The sequence below is a fragment of the Phocoena phocoena genome, chromosome 5 (assembly GCF_963924675.1).
Source record: "Phocoena phocoena chromosome 5, mPhoPho1.1, whole genome shotgun sequence".
Lineage (NCBI taxonomy): Eukaryota > Metazoa > Chordata > Mammalia > Artiodactyla > Phocoenidae > Phocoena > Phocoena phocoena.
In genome coordinates, this window is record NC_089223.1 from 119488285 (window position 1) to 119507586 (window position 19302).

General features: G+C 39.0%; 1 protein-coding gene across 1 annotated transcript; it reads right to left on the reverse strand.

The window, feature by feature from the left end:
* Window positions 1–1978: 1978 nt before the first annotated feature.
* On the reverse strand, window positions 1979–3334 carry LOC136123253 (lysine-rich nucleolar protein 1-like). Its single transcript, XM_065877278.1, has one exon. It carries the CDS (start codon window positions 3332–3334, stop codon window positions 1979–1981), a length of 1356 nt encoding a protein of 451 aa, XP_065733350.1.
* Between the last annotated feature and the right edge of the window lie 15968 nt (window positions 3335–19302).

The window sequence follows — 19302 nt, forward strand, 5'->3', positions numbered from 1 at the left end:
ACACCCTAATGAGAGCTACCACTGTGGGGATAGGTCAGGGACAATCGCTCAGACACTCTCCGGAAGCATCTGGTAGATGGCGGAGCACAATCCTTCCTGACAGCCGAGCAGGCCCAAACTGTAGTGTGAACTCTCAGCAAGATAAAAATGATTAGAGAAGCACTGGTTGGTTCCTTTTACACTGGGCAAGTTCCTGTAGTGTGGATCAAGACTGGGAAAGGCTTATTCCCCTGTTGGAAGGGGATGTAACCTGAAGAGCTAATTCAAATGCAGAATCTTACCGTGTAGGCCTCTTCCGTTACGCATCTCAAGGTTGAATCCGTGAAAGGCCAAGTTCACCTTCTGTGGGAAGTGGCCCACCTGAATCACTGCTAACACAGACTTGTAGGACTCTAGACCTGGCTGATGCTTGTTGGTCAGGGCCCAGGCAGGCCTGCCTCACCTCTGCCCCATGGGGCAGTAGTGGACCCATGTTCATCTCACCAGCATCCAAACCTCAGTCTTCCTTCCTGACTGGCCTGAGAGTCTCCCTCCACATGCCACGGGCTGGCTCAAGAATGGGTACGTGACCCACTGCTGGGCAATGAGTTATGACAAAAGGGCTTCTGGAAGTTTCCTTCTTCTTCTTCCTCTGTAATGGTCTAGTATCTTGATACGCTGCCTGGAACTGCTACAGCCATCTTTCCACCAGCCTGATGAAGCCAACACTGAGGATGATGGAGCAGAGAGGAAACATTCGTTTCCTTCATGGGAAGCTGAATCAACCCCCCACAACAGGACAGCACTCCCTGCCACGTGTGAGACTGAATTTCCTGGCTGTCCAGGCCTGCCTGAGAGAGGATCTCTGTAGTAGGAGTTCAAGCCAAGTGGTGTGAAAAAGGCCCAATCACAACTGATATTTTGGGAAGTAAAATGCTAGGTGAATGCGGAGAAGGTGGTCACATGTCACTCCGGTGGCTATACCTGGAGCTTTGTGAGGCTGGCCGTAGCCTCAAGGCTTGGAAACACTTCGAAGGCTGATGAGGCAACGCCCTGTCCTCCCCACGTCTGTGCCTCCTGCCATTCGACCTCCTCCAGGGAAGTCGCCTGGGATTCTCCTCCTCGTGATTGAAAAGAATCCAATAAACACGTCCCTGGGAATTAATGTGCCTTCTGTTCACGTGGAGGACTAACCACCTGCTCTCTAAAATGCCTGTTCAGCATCCAGTTAAAGCAGAAAGATGAAATGCAAGCTTGCCACTGGGGATGGAAGGACGTCAGACGCAAAAGGCAAGATGGGTTTAGAAGCACATTTCCCAGCAGCAGAGGAAGCTCAGCCACATCTGCTTGGTGGCAATCCAGAGGCCTCTTTGCCTGTGGCTACTCCAAGAAGGGGGAGGGAAAATGAGCTTGCTTCTCCCTGTTTACATTAATCCTGCTTCCTGTTTGAGTTTTAGGCATGTAAAAAGCTTCTGTTTCCTCAGTTGAGACATTTTAATCCCCAATGAGTATTCTGGGTGAAATTCCCTAGAGGGGACATTCAGTGTGGTGAACAGTGACATCGGTCTTGGGGCACAAAATTGCACTTGGCACTCACTGGTTGGGTGACCCCAGGCAATGTTATTACTTCATTCCTGAACTTCAGTTTCCTCATCTATAAGATGGGGATAATAATAGCACCTGTTTCAGAATCATGAAGATTAAATACATTAATGCAAGGGAGACATATGTGCCTGGCACACAGTAAGCACTAGACGAGTGTGAGCTACTGCTATTGCTACTCACTGTCTTCAACAGGGATGGAAGCTTCACACAGAAAACAGTAGGTTTCAGCCACTCACATGTTCTCCTGGTTCCTGAAACGAGCTGCCCTCACCCCAGTTTGTCCAAGCACATCAACATAGTTGTCCTTTATCTCTGCAGGAGTTCGATTGGAGACAACTGTCCTATGGCTTTCATCTGCGTAACAGAACCGCTTTGGGGGACAAGACAGGAGAGTTTAACCTTCAAACTTGATCGACTTGGATGCATTCCTGTCAATATAAAAGATTCTGTCCGGAGCCGTGGAGAAGCCGAGGCCGGCCCTCCGGCTGTGCTTCCAGCTCATGGCCCGGTCGTAGTCCTGCTGTAGATTCTGCTGCAGGTTGTCGGCCACCTTCTTGCTGAGGGCTATGCTGGGCCCGCCGACCATGTTAGGGGGGCGACTGAATGAAGGGGACAGGTTTTTAAAGCCACCCATGAGTTTGAGAAATTTCAGTTTCTGTTCCTCATTTTCAAAGCCAGCAGTATCCCATTGGCCAAACTGAGTTCCCGTCTGCTTCCTGGTGTCAGAAGCTTCCGTCCTGCCCGACTCACGATCGATCTCTTCTTGCAAGGCCTTTCGCCTCACCTGGTCTATGTGCGCCTTGTCCATGTTGCCCTTCTTTTCCAACACTACCTCCAAGTCCGTGTCTGGCTGCTCCTCCCAAGGCTCTCCTGCTACTCTGCTCTCCTGCCTCTTCTTCTTCCTTTTCAGAGCTGGCTCCTCAGTGTCTGCCTGCTCTGCCTTTTTCTTGGACTTCATTTTCTTCTTCACAGGGGCCTTGGGGTCATCTCCTATTGGGATGTATTCTGGAGCTTCAACTTTGACTGACTTCTTTTTACTTCCTTTCCTACGGCTGCTCTCTACAGACCTGGAGAGCTCAGGGTGCCCCAGGGGGATATCTCCCTCCTGGTGGATTTTCTTTTTCTTCTTCAACTTCATGTTGTGTTCCCTGGGGCTCCCCTGCTTCCATTTCTGTCCCGAGGCTGCCTGCTCAGGGACGCCACCTTTCCCAGCTGAGTAAGTGTACAAAGCATCCCTGGCCTCACAGAACCAAGGGTCCCTGGCTGAGAAGGCTATAGCTCCCTGCGCCTTCTTCTCCTTCTTGTGTTTTTTGAGCTTCTTACCAGCTCTGGTCACCCCCTCACCCTGCCTGGGGTCTGGGGAAGTCTTCACCCTTGAGCCAGGGGACACGGACTTTCTCTTCTTCTTCTTTTCCCTACCGAGGGACTCAGATGGACCAAGTGCCTGCTTCCTGGGGCTGGGCGATGTCTCGATCCGTCTGGCACGTAACATGGTCTCAGGTTCTAGGGGCTCCTCGCAGACGGTGCTGTGACCCTTCTTTTTCTTCATTAGAGGCATTTCGGATGACTGCTCTTGGACCATATTCTTCGAGGGTGATGCGGCTCTTGTGGAACAAACCTCCATAAAATAACTGTCACTGTCTAAAACCGAGTATTGAGTCTCTGGTTCTTTAACTACCTTCTTTTTCTTCTTCTTCTTTTTCTCTGGGGGCCCAAGGCCCAGGTCTCCCTTGTGAGTCTTAGTGATCATTCCCGAAGGCCAAACTTCCCCACCTCCACGTGAGAGCCCACTCTGCCGTCCAAAGTAATTATTGATAGGTAAGGCTGTACTATTGTCATTTTGTTTCTTTGGTAGATTCATTGTTTCTTCTTATCCTGCTGGTTTCTTTCATGATTAGATGACTTTCATTATCTGTATTTTGACTTTTTATTATATTCTTTTTGTATAATTACTACATGACTTTTCCCCCCTTGGGTTATAATGAGGCTTATGTAAAATATCTTAAGATTATAATACCCTATTTTAAACTGATAACAACTTAACTTTGAGAGCATTCCTAAACTTTACAATTCTCCTTTCCTCCACATTTTAGGTTATTGATGTTGCAGTTCACATATGTTTTATATTGCATATCCAATAATGGATTACTGTAGTTATGGCTATTTTTTAACTTTTAAACTAGAGTTATAAGTGAATTATGCAAGATCATTACCACATTAGACAATCTGACTTTGACTATATATTCACCATTACCAGTAAATTTTACACTACCTTCATATGTTTTTACAATGTTAATTAGTATCCTTTTACTTCCATTCAAAGAACTCCCTTTAGGATTTCTTTCAAGGCTGTTCTAGTGGTGATGAACTCCTTAAGCTTTCATTTGTTTGGGTAAGCCTTTATTTTTTCTTTATTTCTGAAGGACAGCTTGGCTGGGCATAGTGTTCTTGGTTGATAATTTTTAGTATTTTGAATATATTATCACATACCTTTATTATAGTTTAATTTTTTTAATCATTTTTTTTTTCTTCTCATCCTCTGTCCCTTGCTATTTTTTGGGCATATCTATTCTTCCTTGGATACCCTGTAATTCATTGTCCATTCCTGAGATGTCTTTGTTTTTTCCTTCAGTTTTTGTCCTGAGTTTGTTTAGCATCCATTCATATTTTCCTCTTGTTTTTCCATTTCTATTTTCAGACTTCGAACTTTTGATTTATGCTGTTTTCTCATATCAGCGATTACTTGTTCAATGACATTAAATTCATTTTGGAAAGTCGTGTTAGTGTTTATGTGCCTCATATTTTTCATCTTTTAGGTTTTAATGCACCAAAGTATCTTGGTAATCATTTTCTGCTTTATAATTATTGGAATTTCTATTAGATGTTGAGTGTCTTTTGTCTTCTGTTCATGTTTATTTGTGTTACATTTTCCTGGAATAGCAATAGCAAAAGGGGAGTTTGGATGACTAACTCAGTTCCTTACTTCATGAGTGTTCTCTAATGTTGCTACAGGGAGTGAAGTTTTCTAAATAAACAGTTTAAAGTTTTTTTTTATTGCTGTTGTTGCTATCCTGTATTTTTCTTAGTTTCAATTCTATGTTGGTTTAGTAGGATATTTTATTTTTACTCACCTTCTTTCTTTCCTTTCATCATCAACAATTCAGGGCTATCTCCTTCTTCCAGGGAAGGAGTGCTACCCTTCTGTAATGGTTATCTATGGATGCATAATAAATCACCCCAAAACTTAATGGCTAAAAATAATATTTGCTTATGATTTTGTGAGTTAGCAGAGAAGAGCTCAGCTGGGACAGCTTGTCTATGCTTCACATGGTATCCACTGGGCTCACTCATGCCAATGCAATTTGGGATTGAAGATCCAAGATGGCTTTGGTAACCTCTGCTAGGATGACTGGAGGGCTGGGGACTTTCTCCTTGTGGCACTTTATCCTCCTTATGGCACTTTATCTTCCTAGTGGCACTTTATCCTCCTTGTGGCATTTTATCCTCCAGGAATTATCTCCTCTCAAGACCTTTCAACTTCATGTCCTTTTGTGTTCATGTAATTTCCAGTGGGGTAGCTTGACTTCTTCACATGGTGGCTCAGAGTTCCAACAGGTCACAAGTGCAAGCTGCAAGGACTCTTAAGGCCTAGCTTCAGAAGTTACATAGTCTCACTTCTTCCACAATCTATGTCTCACAGAAAGTCACAACAGGAACCTGGATTCAAAACTCCATCTCTTAGTGGGAAAAATGCAAAGTCACATTGCAAAAAAAAAAAAAAAAAGGCACAAGGGATGGAAGAGTTGTTATGGCCACCTCTGGAAATGTTTCTTAAGTGCTGGGAATTACTTCTCAAGACTGCTGCCTCTAGTTCCATATACTTCCTGAGCTCCTTCCTTTTGAGTCCTTAGTAGTTCCTTTTCAGATTTACCAGGGCTTAGATATATTTCCAGTATTTTCTGACTTGAGGTGAACCTTCTACCTCTGGAGCTGAATCCTAATTGACACTATATGTGTGCCACTACCACCATGACCCAATTCCACGTGTATTCACCTCTCTTCTTTGTATTTCCTACTAACTTCACTCTGTTCTGAGTTCCAGAACCAACTATGCTGATCTTAGATGATTATTTCCTCTTTAAAAATAAAGTTCGTAGAATTTTTCCCAGTTATGCTGCAAATTACCTAATTGTGGGGCTATAGGCCAACTTCAGAGAGAGAGAGAGGGAGACAGGGAGAGAGAGAGAGCGCGATTCAGATTTAAGCAGCTACCATTATCCTATCTAATCTTACAGTGAGACTCTCATAATTTCATAATTACAAATCTGAGATTGCAGTGTTGCCATTCTGTGTCTTTGAGAACACGTCACATATTGATATCTAAGTGCTACCTTAAACATTCTTATATATTCAAAATATATTTTAAAACTCTTATATTTAAGAACTAGGAAAAACTATATGCAGAATTCTCAGAACATCTTTGGTTTAGATGTCCCCTAAGGAAAACATTTTAATAAGAGAAAATTAAAATAAAAGCAAGAGATGGAAATATTTCCACTGAATGTTGTCTAGATTTTTGCTCAATGTATTAATATATTATTGCATTCCACTGAGCAGCACAAAATGCTTTCTAAGTCTTGGTCAGTCACTCGCCTGATAATGCCAAGGAAAAGAAATCTGCCAGATTCCTGAGAAAGGCTATTATTTGCCAGGATTGCTTATCTTTAAAAAAAACAGTCTTATAAGCATTTTAGTATTAAAGTAAACATTTTAAAACTTCACTTATGCTTTTTCCAAGACTAAATTGAGAAACATATAATACTTAGTATCTATCCCTAAACACTATATAAATTTTAAAGTTTCAAATCCTTTTTACTCATAAAACTTTGTTAGCAACCTAAATCCAAGATTTTAAGAATTTTCCCAACTGAATTAATTTTTCTTATTCCAAAAATGAAAATACAGTGCACACAGAAATTAGGTGGTGCTAAGTCAGTGGAGAAAGAATTTTTTTCCTTATTAAAGTCCTCCAGGTAGCAATTGAACATCTACTTAGTGGATTAAAGATAACCTTCTCTCTTTTCCTTGTCTAGGTATAGGTTTGGAGAATGTGTGGCCTTGGGAATAAAGGAAATTTGGCTAGCCTGTCTGGAATGTAGGGTATTACCTAGTTAGGTAGATGAAACATCCTTAATTGTTGACAATGATTTATTGTGTTTCATTAGGATTAAAAATCTCTCATTACTCAAGAAGCAGTATGTGAGTCAACAGCATTGACATCATCTGGGAGCTTGTTAGGAATATAGAATCTCAAGTCCTACAGAATCAGAATCTTCACTTTTAACAAGATCCACTGTTTACTCCTATGCACAATAAAATTTGAGAGTCATTGGCATAATCTGTTTTAGAAAGAGCTGACCCTATGGTTAAAACCATAAGAAAGGTATCTGTAAAAGCATGATTGCATTTAATCATAACTTATAAAAGTTTCCTATTTTTTCAAAATAATGAAGTCCACAAATTGAGTATCATTTAAAGAAAAGATACTGTTGACAATATGCAAAGGTCAGGAAGACAGCCTTTGCCTCTAAAGAACATTACAGACTAGAGCAGAGATAAAAAAAATATGGACATAATCTCAGTACAAGGCACTTAGGGATACTTTCTGTAAGAGAACGATGAACTTTTTATTTTTTTGCGGTACGCGGGCCTCTCACTGTTGTGGCCTCTCCCGTTGCGGAGCACAGGCTCTGGATGCGCAAGCTCAGCGGCCATGGCTCACAGGCCCAGCTGCTCCGCGGCATGTGGGATCCTCCCGGACCGGGGCACGAACCTGTGTCCCCTGGATCGGTAGGCAGACTCTCAACCACTGCGCCACAAGGGAAGCCCGAGAACTATGAACTATTAAGGAAGGACAGCCCTGAGAGAGATCAAGGAAGACTACATGTAGGAGTTAGACTTTGAGCCGGTATTTCAGGTATAAACAGAATTAAAACAAAGGGAATGATGGTGAGCAAAACCTTAACAGGCAGGAAAATGTAAGACATTTATCTAAAACACAGGGTACATATAAGGGAACATAAACAAAATCTAGAAAGGTAGGATAAGACCAGATACATTATAGGTTCCTTCCCAATTTCATACTCTCTTCTCATGGTAACAACCAATATCCCAATGTGTAGGGTATTTAAGCAGTTTGTGGTAAAGGAAATGGATTTTAAAACTAGACCAAAGTGGATTGAAACTTTAGCCTCACCTCTTATTAGATATGGGTCCTTGGCTAAATCACTTAAACACTCCAAGCCTCATTGAGCACTAGGTGTATTAATTCATGCATGTAGACTGTTTAGCACAGTGCCTGATACATAATAATTACTCCATAACATTATTTTCTCCTTGTGGGTTTTGACATCTTGTCAGTTATATCACCTGTCAAGTAGAGATGTAAAAATTTCAGATGTACCTTGGTCTTCAATATCTTTGCTCTGGAGTTATAGAAACCCCAAGTGGAAGTGGAAGAGAAGTAAAGAATGTATCACCATGTCTCTGGCAAAAGATATTGTAACAATTCCCTAAGCAAAAGTAATGTAAAATGCCTTAGGCCTTAGATATGGAATAATTTGATGTTAGATGTTGTAACTACAATAAGTATTAAGTGCCAAAGCTGATTTCATTTGTTCATCTGTGAAATGGGAATAAAGCCTACTTCTCAAGGTTGACGGAAGGATAAGATTACATATGTATATTTTTATATCATTCAACACAGGGCCTAGCACATAGTAAACATTCAGTAAATGATAGCTACGATCATAATGATGATGAGTACTATTATATCAATAAACTAGATAAGTAACATTTATTCCAGTTCTATCTGAGTACACCCCTTGTCAAGCTGCATAACAAAGCAGAATGGAACCTATAAGATTTGACAATGTTTAAACTTTTCTGTCTCCTTGAGCCCTGGAACTCCTTTAGCAGGGTCACCTTGGGAAGTTTCTTAAAATTCTTTGCTGCCTTGCCACTGAAACCATCCTTGACAAGACCATGAGCAGTCTCAGCAAATCCAGTGGCCAAGTCTTGGTCCTCATCTCACTGAACCTTTTGGCAACATTTGATAAAGTTGGTTGCACTCTCCCTGACACACTTCCTTAGCTTCAATGACATCACTTCCTTAGCTTCAATGACATCACTTCCTTTCTCTCCTTTATCTACACTGATTCCTGCTGATTGATTTCAGAGTCATGGCCTTCAATGTAATAATATACAGACATGTACAAAATGTACATCTCTAGCCCTGGCCTCTTCCTGAGCTACAGACTCATCTCACACACTGTCTCCAATTTACCAGCCTATTTCCTAGGGCTACTGTATCAAATTACCACAAACTTAGTGGCTTAAAATAACAGAAATTAATTGTCTCATAGATCTGGAGGACAGAAGTCTGAAATCAAGGTGTTGTCAAGGCTGCCTACCCTCCAAATGCCATAGGGGAAAATCCTTACTTGTCTCTTCCAGCTTCTGGAAACTCCAGGCATTCCTTAGCTTGTGGCTGCATAACTCCACTCTCTGCTTCCAATTTCATATGGCCTCCTCCCCTTCTTTCCTGTGTCTGTGGCTTTTCCTCTTCTGTCTCTTACAAGGACACTTGTCATTAGGTTTAGCGCATACCCAAATAATCCAGAATGAACTTATCTAGAGATCCTTAATTACATCTGCAAATACCCTTTTTCCAAATAAAGTCATATTCACAGGTTCCAGGGGTTAGGATGTAGACATATCTTTTTTAGGGGCCACCATTCAACCCCCTACACAACTCCTCTGTGAACTCTACTTTCAAATATGTCCAAAATCCAACCATTTTCTACCATCTTCACAGCTTCCAGTCTACTTGAAGCCACCATCATCTCTTGTCTAGACTTGGCACAACCACTTAACTTGTCTCCCTGCTTCTGCATAGTCTATTCTTTCTGCACAGCAACCAAAGTTGTCTTTTAAAATGTAAATAGAATGATATCTTTTCCCTCTTCAAACTTCTCCAGTACTTTCCCATCATACTTAAAACAAAATCCGAAGTCCTCACCAAAGGCCTCCAAGGCCTTGAAGGGTCTGGCCCCTGCCCACCACTCCAAACTCATCTCCTACCACCAGTCTCCCTGATCACTCTGCTTCAGCCACAGAGAGTTCTTGCTCTTTCTTGATTATACCAAGTGTGATCCCCTGGAATCAGGAACATCCTTCCTCCAAATCTCCACCAGGTTCTCTCCGTTACTTATTTCAGGTTGCTGCTCAAATAGCAAGTCTTTATTTTTATGTTTTTTCATTACATTCTCAGGACTTGTAACTGGAAGTTTATACCTTTTGATCAACTTCACTCATTTCACCCACCCCTACCCACCCCTACTGCCTCCATCACCACCAATCTGTTCCCTGTATCTGATATCAATGGTTTCTTTTTCTATATTCCACATTTAAGTGAGACCATACAGTATTTATGCCCGCAAGTTCCATACGTGTTGTCATAAATGGCAGAATTTCCTTTTTTATGGCTAAATATATTCCAGTGTTTGTGTATATATTTGTGTGTGTGTGTGTGTGTGTGTGTGTGTGTGTGTCTATGTCTATGCCACATTTTATTTATCCATTCATTCATCGATGGACACTTAGCTTGTTTCCACGTTTTGCCTGTTCTGAATAATGCTGCAATGAACATAGGTATGCAGATATCTTTTTGAAATAGTGATTTTGTTTTCTTTGAATAAATACCCAGAAGTAGAATTGTTGGATTAAAATGGTAGTTCTATTTTTAAACCTTTGAGCAACCTCCATACTGTCTTCCATAGTGGCTGTACCATTATACATTTCCACCAACATTGCACAAGTATTCCCTTCTCTCCACATCCTCGCAACACTTGTTATTTCTTGTCTTTTTGATGAATAGCTATGCTAACAGGTATGAAATGATATCTCATTATGGTTTTTGGTTTGCATTTCCCTCGTGATTAGTGATGTTGAGCACTTTTCATGTACCTGTTGGACATCTGTATGTCTTCTTTGGAAAAATGTCTATTCAGATCTTCTGCCCATTTTAAAATCAGATTGTTTGTGTTTTGTTTGTTTGTTTCTGCTATTGAGCTATATGAGTTCTTAATATCTTTTGGATATTAGCCCTTTGTCACATATATGATTTGCAAATATTTTTTCCCATTCCATAGGTTGCCCTTTCATTTCATCAATCGTTTCCTTTGCTGTGCAGAAGCTTTTTAGTTTGATGTAGTCCTGCTTCTTTATTTTTACTTTTTTTGCCTTTGCTTTTGGTGTCAAGTCCATGAAATCATTGCCAAGACTGATGTCAAGGATAGCATGTCTTAATGAGGCTCTCTCGGAACACTCTTTCTAAATAGTCTTGCCTGGGCACTCTCTATCACCTTATCCTGCTTTATTTTTCTATGTAGCACTAATCACTACTGGTGTTGTATGTGCCCTTTCTGCTCCTGTTTACTTCTCAAGGGATGGGGCATCGTCTTGTATACCTGTTTCTCCAGTACCTAACATCAGTCTCTGAAAGATCATAGAAACTTCAAAATTATTTGTTGAAGGAATGAATGAGAGGATAGTTCCTATAAAAGGCCAAAGAAGTGAGAGATTTTGGGGTAGAGGTGGAGGCATACTAATCTAAGACATACTTCTCTTTATGTATCTATTAACTTAATCTTGAACTTGCAAAACAGATATAAATAGGCAATGCTTCCCCTCATTTCTGCTTCTCATATTTGGAAATAACACAATGTATCTTAGACATTTGGTGTTGATTTGAACAATGAGAGTAAAATGAAAACTTGAGGCAATTATCTGATTCAAAATACAGGATATTTGTAATTTCAACTATCTGAATATTCAGAATGTTTTCAGGAGGGTTAAAATATCTCAAAAGCAGCTTGAGCTGCCTCATAAATACTACCTTGAAAAAGAGCATGTATTAATTAACATACTCTTTCACCTCTCTCTCTTTTTTTTTGTCTTTTACCAGTTTCCTTTCATCCAGGATTCAGGCATTGCAAAGGAGGGTCTCCTTCCTGTTTAAAAGAATTTACATTATATTTCCATTCCCACTAAAAGCTGCTATCCTGAGGTTATGTAACGTGCAGTTAGGAGCTGAGTCAACACATGGCTGCAGGCAGCCTAGTGTTTAATATGGACACAAAACCTGGCATTTAACAAAATCTTACTTGTAATTTTCCCTGCTCACAGGGAAAAATTAGTCTGTAACAGGGCAACCAGTGCTTTTATTGTAGGTCAACTGAAATTTTCTCTGTCCTTGCAGTGATATTTTGATGGTGGTTCTGTGCTAGATAGATAAAAAGAAGTCATGAGCCGAGATGAGGATGGCAAAGCGAAGGATGTGCACCCCTACCCACCACCACCCACAGAGCAGTGGGTCTCAGGAGAGAGTACAGCCATCTGAACTCAGTTCCAACTGTAGGGTTGTTGTTTTTTTCTGTTGATAAGTAATTTTTTAAACTTTATAAGAAAATTTTTTACATAATTCTAAAGACAGGATCCAGATTTCAAAGATATCATGTACCTACAATGGGCCTCAAAATACCCAGACCCTGGGGTGCATCTTTGGTCTCCTCTGTGGGAAGGAGTGTTTCCATGGAGACATCGGAGTACCACTGGAAAAAGCACTGTGTTCCAGAAGCTTTGGTCTAGAGTATAATTTGTACCTGAAACAAATTTCCATTTTGAATGGTTATTCCATGTGAGTTAGAGTTTATAGTAAGTTTAAAAATACCCACCTGGTATCTGCAACTGAAAAACAATTAAAATCAGAAGAAGTGACCCTTTTTTTTTTTTTGCGGTATGCGGGCCTCTCACTGTTGTGGCATGTCGCGTTGTAGAGCACAGGCTCCGGACGCGCAGGCTCAGTGGCCGTGGTTCACGGGCCCAGCCGCTCCGCGGCACGTGGGACCCTCCCGGACCGGGGCACGAACCGTGTCCCCTGCATCGACAGGCGGACTCTCAATCACTGCGCCACCAGGGAAGCCCAAGAAGTAACCTATTATCAAGAGGTATTTTAGATATCTTAGAGCTTGTAGATACACCCAGAGATTCATAAACAGTTCTTTTTAAGAATCCTAGTCTTCATCACATTGGAAAAGGAGTTTAAATCTAATGTTGGACTCTGGCATTTTCTCCAATATAAAGAGAATATTTAGTCAGTGTTTAAAATACTTGGAATTTTAAGTGTTTTTTCCTATCATTTTTTTCATAAACTTTTGGTCATTTCATCGTTTCTTCATTTACTGTTAAGTGTTATGTTAATTGAATGGGTGCATTACATACTTTTAGTGGTTGTGATTTATTATTATATAACCTAATTGTAAATTTGTAACCCATTAGTTTGATGGAATTAAGTAGATCCGTATTCCTCAAAATTATACTGATTTACAGAAACTGCTGTCTGAACAAGTTTGAGAACAATTTATTAAGTCCAGTCAACTTGTTTTATGATTAAACCCAGATGTTATAAGATGTCAGAAATGATATAAAACCATATGTTAGAAATAAGTTCACAGAAAAAAAAAGATAAGACTAGAACCTAGGTCTTCCACATCATCGTAATCTTTCTTTCATTGCACTTGATATTTTTGTGGACCACAGAGATTCTTATGCTAGATGTCAAACTTATAATGCATTATAACCTTTTGTGCATAGAAAAATGGAAAACATATATATACAGCTACATTTGCCCTAAGAAATAGCTGTGCTTTCTCTTGGGAGTTTGCAGGTAAAATGTAAACACAGTTTAGACCTGGCAGCCCACTACTAAGAATCAAAATAAAGCAAATATAACCATTCATGGCCACAAGAAGAAAAGAACATTCTCACATCCACAAGTGTCCACATGTGCCATGACATTTGTCTAAAAGAATAATCAAGGCAGCCAGGGAAGAAAGAAGGTAAAAACAGACAGCTCTGAAGGAGCAAAAGGAGACCAATGAATTCTTTAGTTTCCCAAATTAGAGAAATTAATTTCTGATTCTCAGAGGTGAAGGATGTCTATGCAGAATTTTGGAGCATATAACAAAGATAAGGATCAGAGATGGCCTAAAGCCTACCCTCATCTTGATCTCTAGGTCACACTTGGGAACTTTCTTCCAGCAACTAAACAGGGGGAAAGAACTAGCTGCAGTGGACACAGTGTTTGCCTGTGGTCAACGCTCCCACTGGGAGCAAACTAAGGAATCAGATCACCTGGCTTTTTCTGAGAACTGCTAGCTTTCCAGGTGTAGGCAATTCAGCTCCTAAGCCTTCTATTTCTACATCTGGAGAAAAAGTGTGTTTTTTAAAACAAACATCTCTTCCGGCTCTATAATCTAGAAAGAGACCAAAAGAACCTCTTCTCATCTCTCTTCCCAAAAGATATTTTATCAACTTTTGCCTGAAGACAGCAAAATCTATTGTTTACTGAATTCAGATAATCAGTCAGTGTTTAAGAATAGTGAACATACTCATGTCTCTGTTAATGAAAAAGATAATTCCAAATATATATTTATTGGTCAGAAATTCAATTACCAGAGGTAAAATACTACTAGATTATACTACTTTCTAGGGGTTCAGAAAAGTTGCATTAAATACTAATTGAATTAATATCAAGTGTTTTGGGAAACAGAAAATATGAGTTGGCAATCATAGGGTGGAGAGATGGGTTACATTGTGTAAAGGAGTGTCTGTATTATGTGCAATAACAGCTGACATTTATTCAGTGTCTATAATGTAAAGGCTTTACATACATTCCCTCTGTCTCAAGCCAGAAAGTATGTATTGTTTTCTTTTCAGCTGAAAAACCAAGTCTCATAACCCAGCTCAAGCCAGGTTTGTGTGGCTCCCAAAACTCTTTCCATCTCGCCACCCTGCCTCCCTGCTCAGATGGGAAGTGGGAAAGAGGCTGGGAATAGATCTAAAAAGAAGATAGAGCTATGGTGGGAAAAGAAGACTCCAAATTTCAAAACCCAAGGAAAACAGACACTTTTACTCTCTGAACCCCCTGGGAATTGATATCTAAGTGTACAAATGTGATTCAGTGACTCTTGTCAGCTCCACCAAAGGTCTACCTGATTATAGATGTCCAACATAGATTGTATAGAATTAAAAATTAAAGGCATAAAAGGGAAATAAAGGTCAATATTTGAATGAAGGATATCAGAATCTTTCCTATTTTAGAAAAGTAGAGGAAATCATAAAAAAGGCAATGAATTTTTTAAAAAGTTGATTCAAGAAAATGTACAAATGGAAGATAAAATTTGGAAATCGCAACTTTGTCTAGTTCAAACTTGTGAACCTTCAGCTGGGGGTGGCTACTTGAACCTATACAGGGCTTTGACCCTTCAGGCCCGTGGATTGTGCAACTTTGATTAAATAATGTATTGATTTTTGAGTTGAACTATTTTTAAAACTTTTTGATAAATGAATTTCATTCCTAAAAGATCTATTAATCAGGGTCTCACTGTATTCCCAATGTACTTGGAACTGTGGGGAATATTAAAAGAGTGATCAGAAATTAAATGCAGTTCTTTCTTCTGCTGTGGGAAGAATTGAACTCCTGTGATTACATAATCTTTGCTTTTCTCACATAGGGGACTCAGCTCTGATAAAATTCTGAATAACAGTTCAGTATGTTTGAGAATCCAAAGACAATATTAAAATGAAGTCTACTTAACCCCCCTCTCCTTGAATTATTATTGGAATAATTAATTTCTATTGAGACTAAAGGCCAAAAGGGAATAGTTGGTACAGTTCTGTACACATTGGTGAAAATTTTATTTATTTATGATTCATTGGTATGCATTGCTTAAAGATGTGATAAATAAAAAATAAAGTCAGTAAAAACATCTTTAAAGCTTCCTTTCATTCCTCCATTTAGTTTCTTTCTATACTAAAAATAGCAATAATTATATATTCCTACTTCTCTCTCCATCTGATCTGAGAAGATGTTTAGAATGTGTTCCATAAAAGTAAGAAGTGTTAAGATTAATAATTTAAACTTAGAATGTTTTCAGTAATTTTGCCTTTCACAAAAAATAAATAAATAAAAATCTCAAAAAAACCCGCCTTCCATCTAACTAACAGCTCATTACTGTCAGGAATCTATACATGTCTTCATTTTGTTTTTTGTATTTTGTCCATCACAAAATTTACTAACCTAAGAGGCAGGCCTGAGAGAAGTAAAATGAGAGAAGGAGATTCTTGCCAGCCACTTGGGCTCTCAAGACTAGAGCAATGGTAAGATCCTCTTTCACCATTTAAGATCAGAGATCCCTGAAGGGAGAATATATTAACAGTTATTTTAATACCTCAGTGACTAACAGCGTAGTGGGACTGGTCAGCAATCAGCTAAGAGCTGGCTGGGGTCTAGAGACTGAAACCCAAATGTGTGTGACTTTTAGCTATTCAGAAGGACTGTGATGAAAAATGGCAAAGCTGGAAATTCAGGAAGCATTTGGCCATGTTTTACTCCACTTTGTTTCAAAGAATAGTGTCTTTTGACATGTATACACTGCTATATTTAAAATAGATAACCAATGAGGACCTACCATATAGCACAGGGAACACTGTTCAATATTCTGTAATAACATAAATAGGAAAATAATTTGAAAAAGAATTGACACATGTATATGTGTGACTGAATCACTTTGCTGGACACCTGAAACTAACACAACATTGTTAATCAACTATGCTCCAATATAAAATGAAAATTAAAAAAAAAGAATAGTATCTTTGTGGATTTAATAAAAAAGCAAGACTTAGTTCCAAATCCAACAAATTTTATTGAACACTTTCCATATGCCACATCCTGGGCTTGTGTTTTCAAATACATTAGCCCATTTAATTCTTAAAAGAAATATTTGAACATGTATTAAGATGATAGGGGCTTAATGGTAAAGTAGAATGGGATAAAACTGTAAGACAAGCATGTGAATGGCTATGTAGACAGGGAATGAAAAATTTAGGTTTGGGTGCGTATATGGTCATAAACCAGACAATCCTGTTTAACTCAATATACCCTAACCCTGCATATAGATTTTCCTCTTGTTCCTCTCTCTAATTGATCAGGGTTTGTCAAACTTTAGTATTCACAAGAGTTTCCATATACAAAACCACATTTACAGGCATACCTTGTTTGATTGTGCTTTGCTTTATTATGTTTTGCAGATTTGTTTTTACAAATTGAAGATCTGTGGCAACCTTTCATTGAACAACTCTATTGGCACCACTTTTCCAACAAAATTGTTTTTAGCGAAGGTATGTACATTATGTTTTTAGACATAATGTTATTGCACACTTAAAAGACTACAATATAGTGTTAATATAACTTTTATATACACTGGGAAACCAAAAAATTCATGTGACTTGCTTTATTGCAATATTCACTATATTGAGGTAGTCTGGAACAGAACCCACAAATATATATGAGGCATGGCTGTAGTGTATTTGCTACTTGCCCCTCCATAAAACTGTGAACATCATGGGTGAGAAGAGGAAGGGAATGCATACATACTGAGCTAGGCATCATATAAGCAGCATCTAATACTATGCTCTTCTGACAGTTGTTACTTCCTTGTCAACTGGAGGTCAGAACATGTATTTCGTTGCCCAGTTCACGTCACTATTGACATAGCAGGAATTTGAACCAAGGCCAGATTCAAACAAAAGCCCAAACTCTTTCTGTTTTCCACTTTTCCTAGGCAAATATATACTGGTCTTGGAAACATGTCTTCAATAAAAGAAAGGAAAAGTGATATGCTTGGTGACAGGAAGTCATCAGTAGGTGTTGCATAAAAACACAATACATCAAATTAAACCTCACCACCTCACGATTTTGCCTTAAGCGGTCTTCACTATTAACAGTCATCTCATGTGACACCTTTGGATGAGGGTTTGCTCTGGGTAGGTTTCCTATGTATAAAATATCAACAGCCAAAGATGGATGTATGGAATCACCTCACTCACTATATTCCTCAAAAAAACACAATAAGCTATTATAATAATCATGCATTTTTTTCTTTGCTTCTTAGCAGGCCAAATCAGAGTTTTGTGTGTTTATGTGCATATGTGTTTAATCACAGTAGTAATTGTGCTATTAAATAGATAGTAGCAACTGTGTTTTCATATTATTTCAGTTAAGATGGAAAAACACCCACACCAGTAGAAGTCTTCTAAAATATTAAACTTTGATTTTAAATTTCCATACTGTAGAGTTAAAAGAGAAATTTTAAGAGAGGATAGTAAAATCATGACTCTCTTAAAGATATAAAATGGACATATCAAAAGATTTTATTTAATTCATTAAATAAAAAGGGAACCAGATCAATGTTGCAGCTTGTTCAAAGGAGAAGTCAGACCCATTAAATTATATGAAGTAAGGGAATGTTGAAATTAACTTACAAATGGATCCAAAGTGGCTTTTTCCACGGGTAGAATTAGAAGAATTATATGGTTATCAGCTATTTACAATTTAGAGAGTTGTAAAATAGTTCAAAAGCAATGAAAGGTGCAGAGTCCTTTACAGAATCAGATCTCCTGGAGGCTCCAGCATTCCACTGAAAGGATATCTAGTAGTTTCTTTAGTTTATTCCAAAGTCTTAAATTATTCCTTACAGAAAGTACCTGATAATTCCTATAAAATCTATTTTCTAAAATAACAATTTTTAAAAAGAAGAGCAATTATTTTAAAAACATCCTGTTTATGCCTAACCATGTTGTCGTGTTTCCTGGTTTCCTCTGGCAGCTGAAAAGTACACTAAATAGTTAGACAGTGTTCATGAAGGGTACTTGTTTAATGCCTACTTAGACATTATTGTGTCAAAATTTGTTTTCAGAGCCCTTCTTGCACTTGCATAGAAATGTATGAGAAGACCTGAACAGGGCAGGTAAGGAGCCAGAAAACAATATTGGGTACGGTGTTAAAACAACATGGGTTGGGGTGGTGGTGGGGAGCAAGATTCCAAGTCCACACCTGTGGCTTAAATTCACTGAAAAGACACAATTTAATAGATGTGTGCATAAAGAGAATATGGTGGTGTTTCCCAAAGAATTGTTGAGGAACATCTACCTTTTGGGGGTGAATAAGATGATTTGCAGGTACACATACCTACAGAGCCTCAAAGCATTAATTCACATAGTGATTCAGTTCTAGGAAAGCTTTAGAAATGAAATGATGTTAGATGTCCTGACAGAAAAAATAGACCAACTTACAGTGCCAACATTGAGGATCAAGTAGGATTGGTTGGATGGGTGTGGATATCAAATGATAGACAGAGTGTGTATGTGGGGGGGATGGTGTGTGTGTGTGCATACATGTTCATGGGAGAGAGAAAGAGGGAGTGTGCACAACAGAAGGCTTACTGATGCAAACCTGTGGCCTGATTACCCATAATAGAAAAAAATATTCCTGTTACCCTTAAAGTTGTCTTTCCCTCAATACAAAGAATAGATTATACCCACAAAATAGACTCACAGAAATGGAAAACAAACTTATGGTTACCAAAGGGGAAAGGGGGGAGGAAGAGATAAATTAGGAGTTTGGGGTTAAAATATACACACTACTATATATGAAATAGATAACCAACAAGGACCTACTGTATAGCACAGGGAACTATACTCAATATCTTGTAAAAACTTATAATAGAAAAGAATCTAAAAAGGAATATATATATA

Excerpts from the sequence above, each read along its gene's own strand:
- LOC136123253 (XM_065877278.1), bottom strand. The coding sequence starts at position 3,334 with ATGATCACTAAGACTCACAAGGGAGACCTGGGCCTTGGGCCCCCAGAG.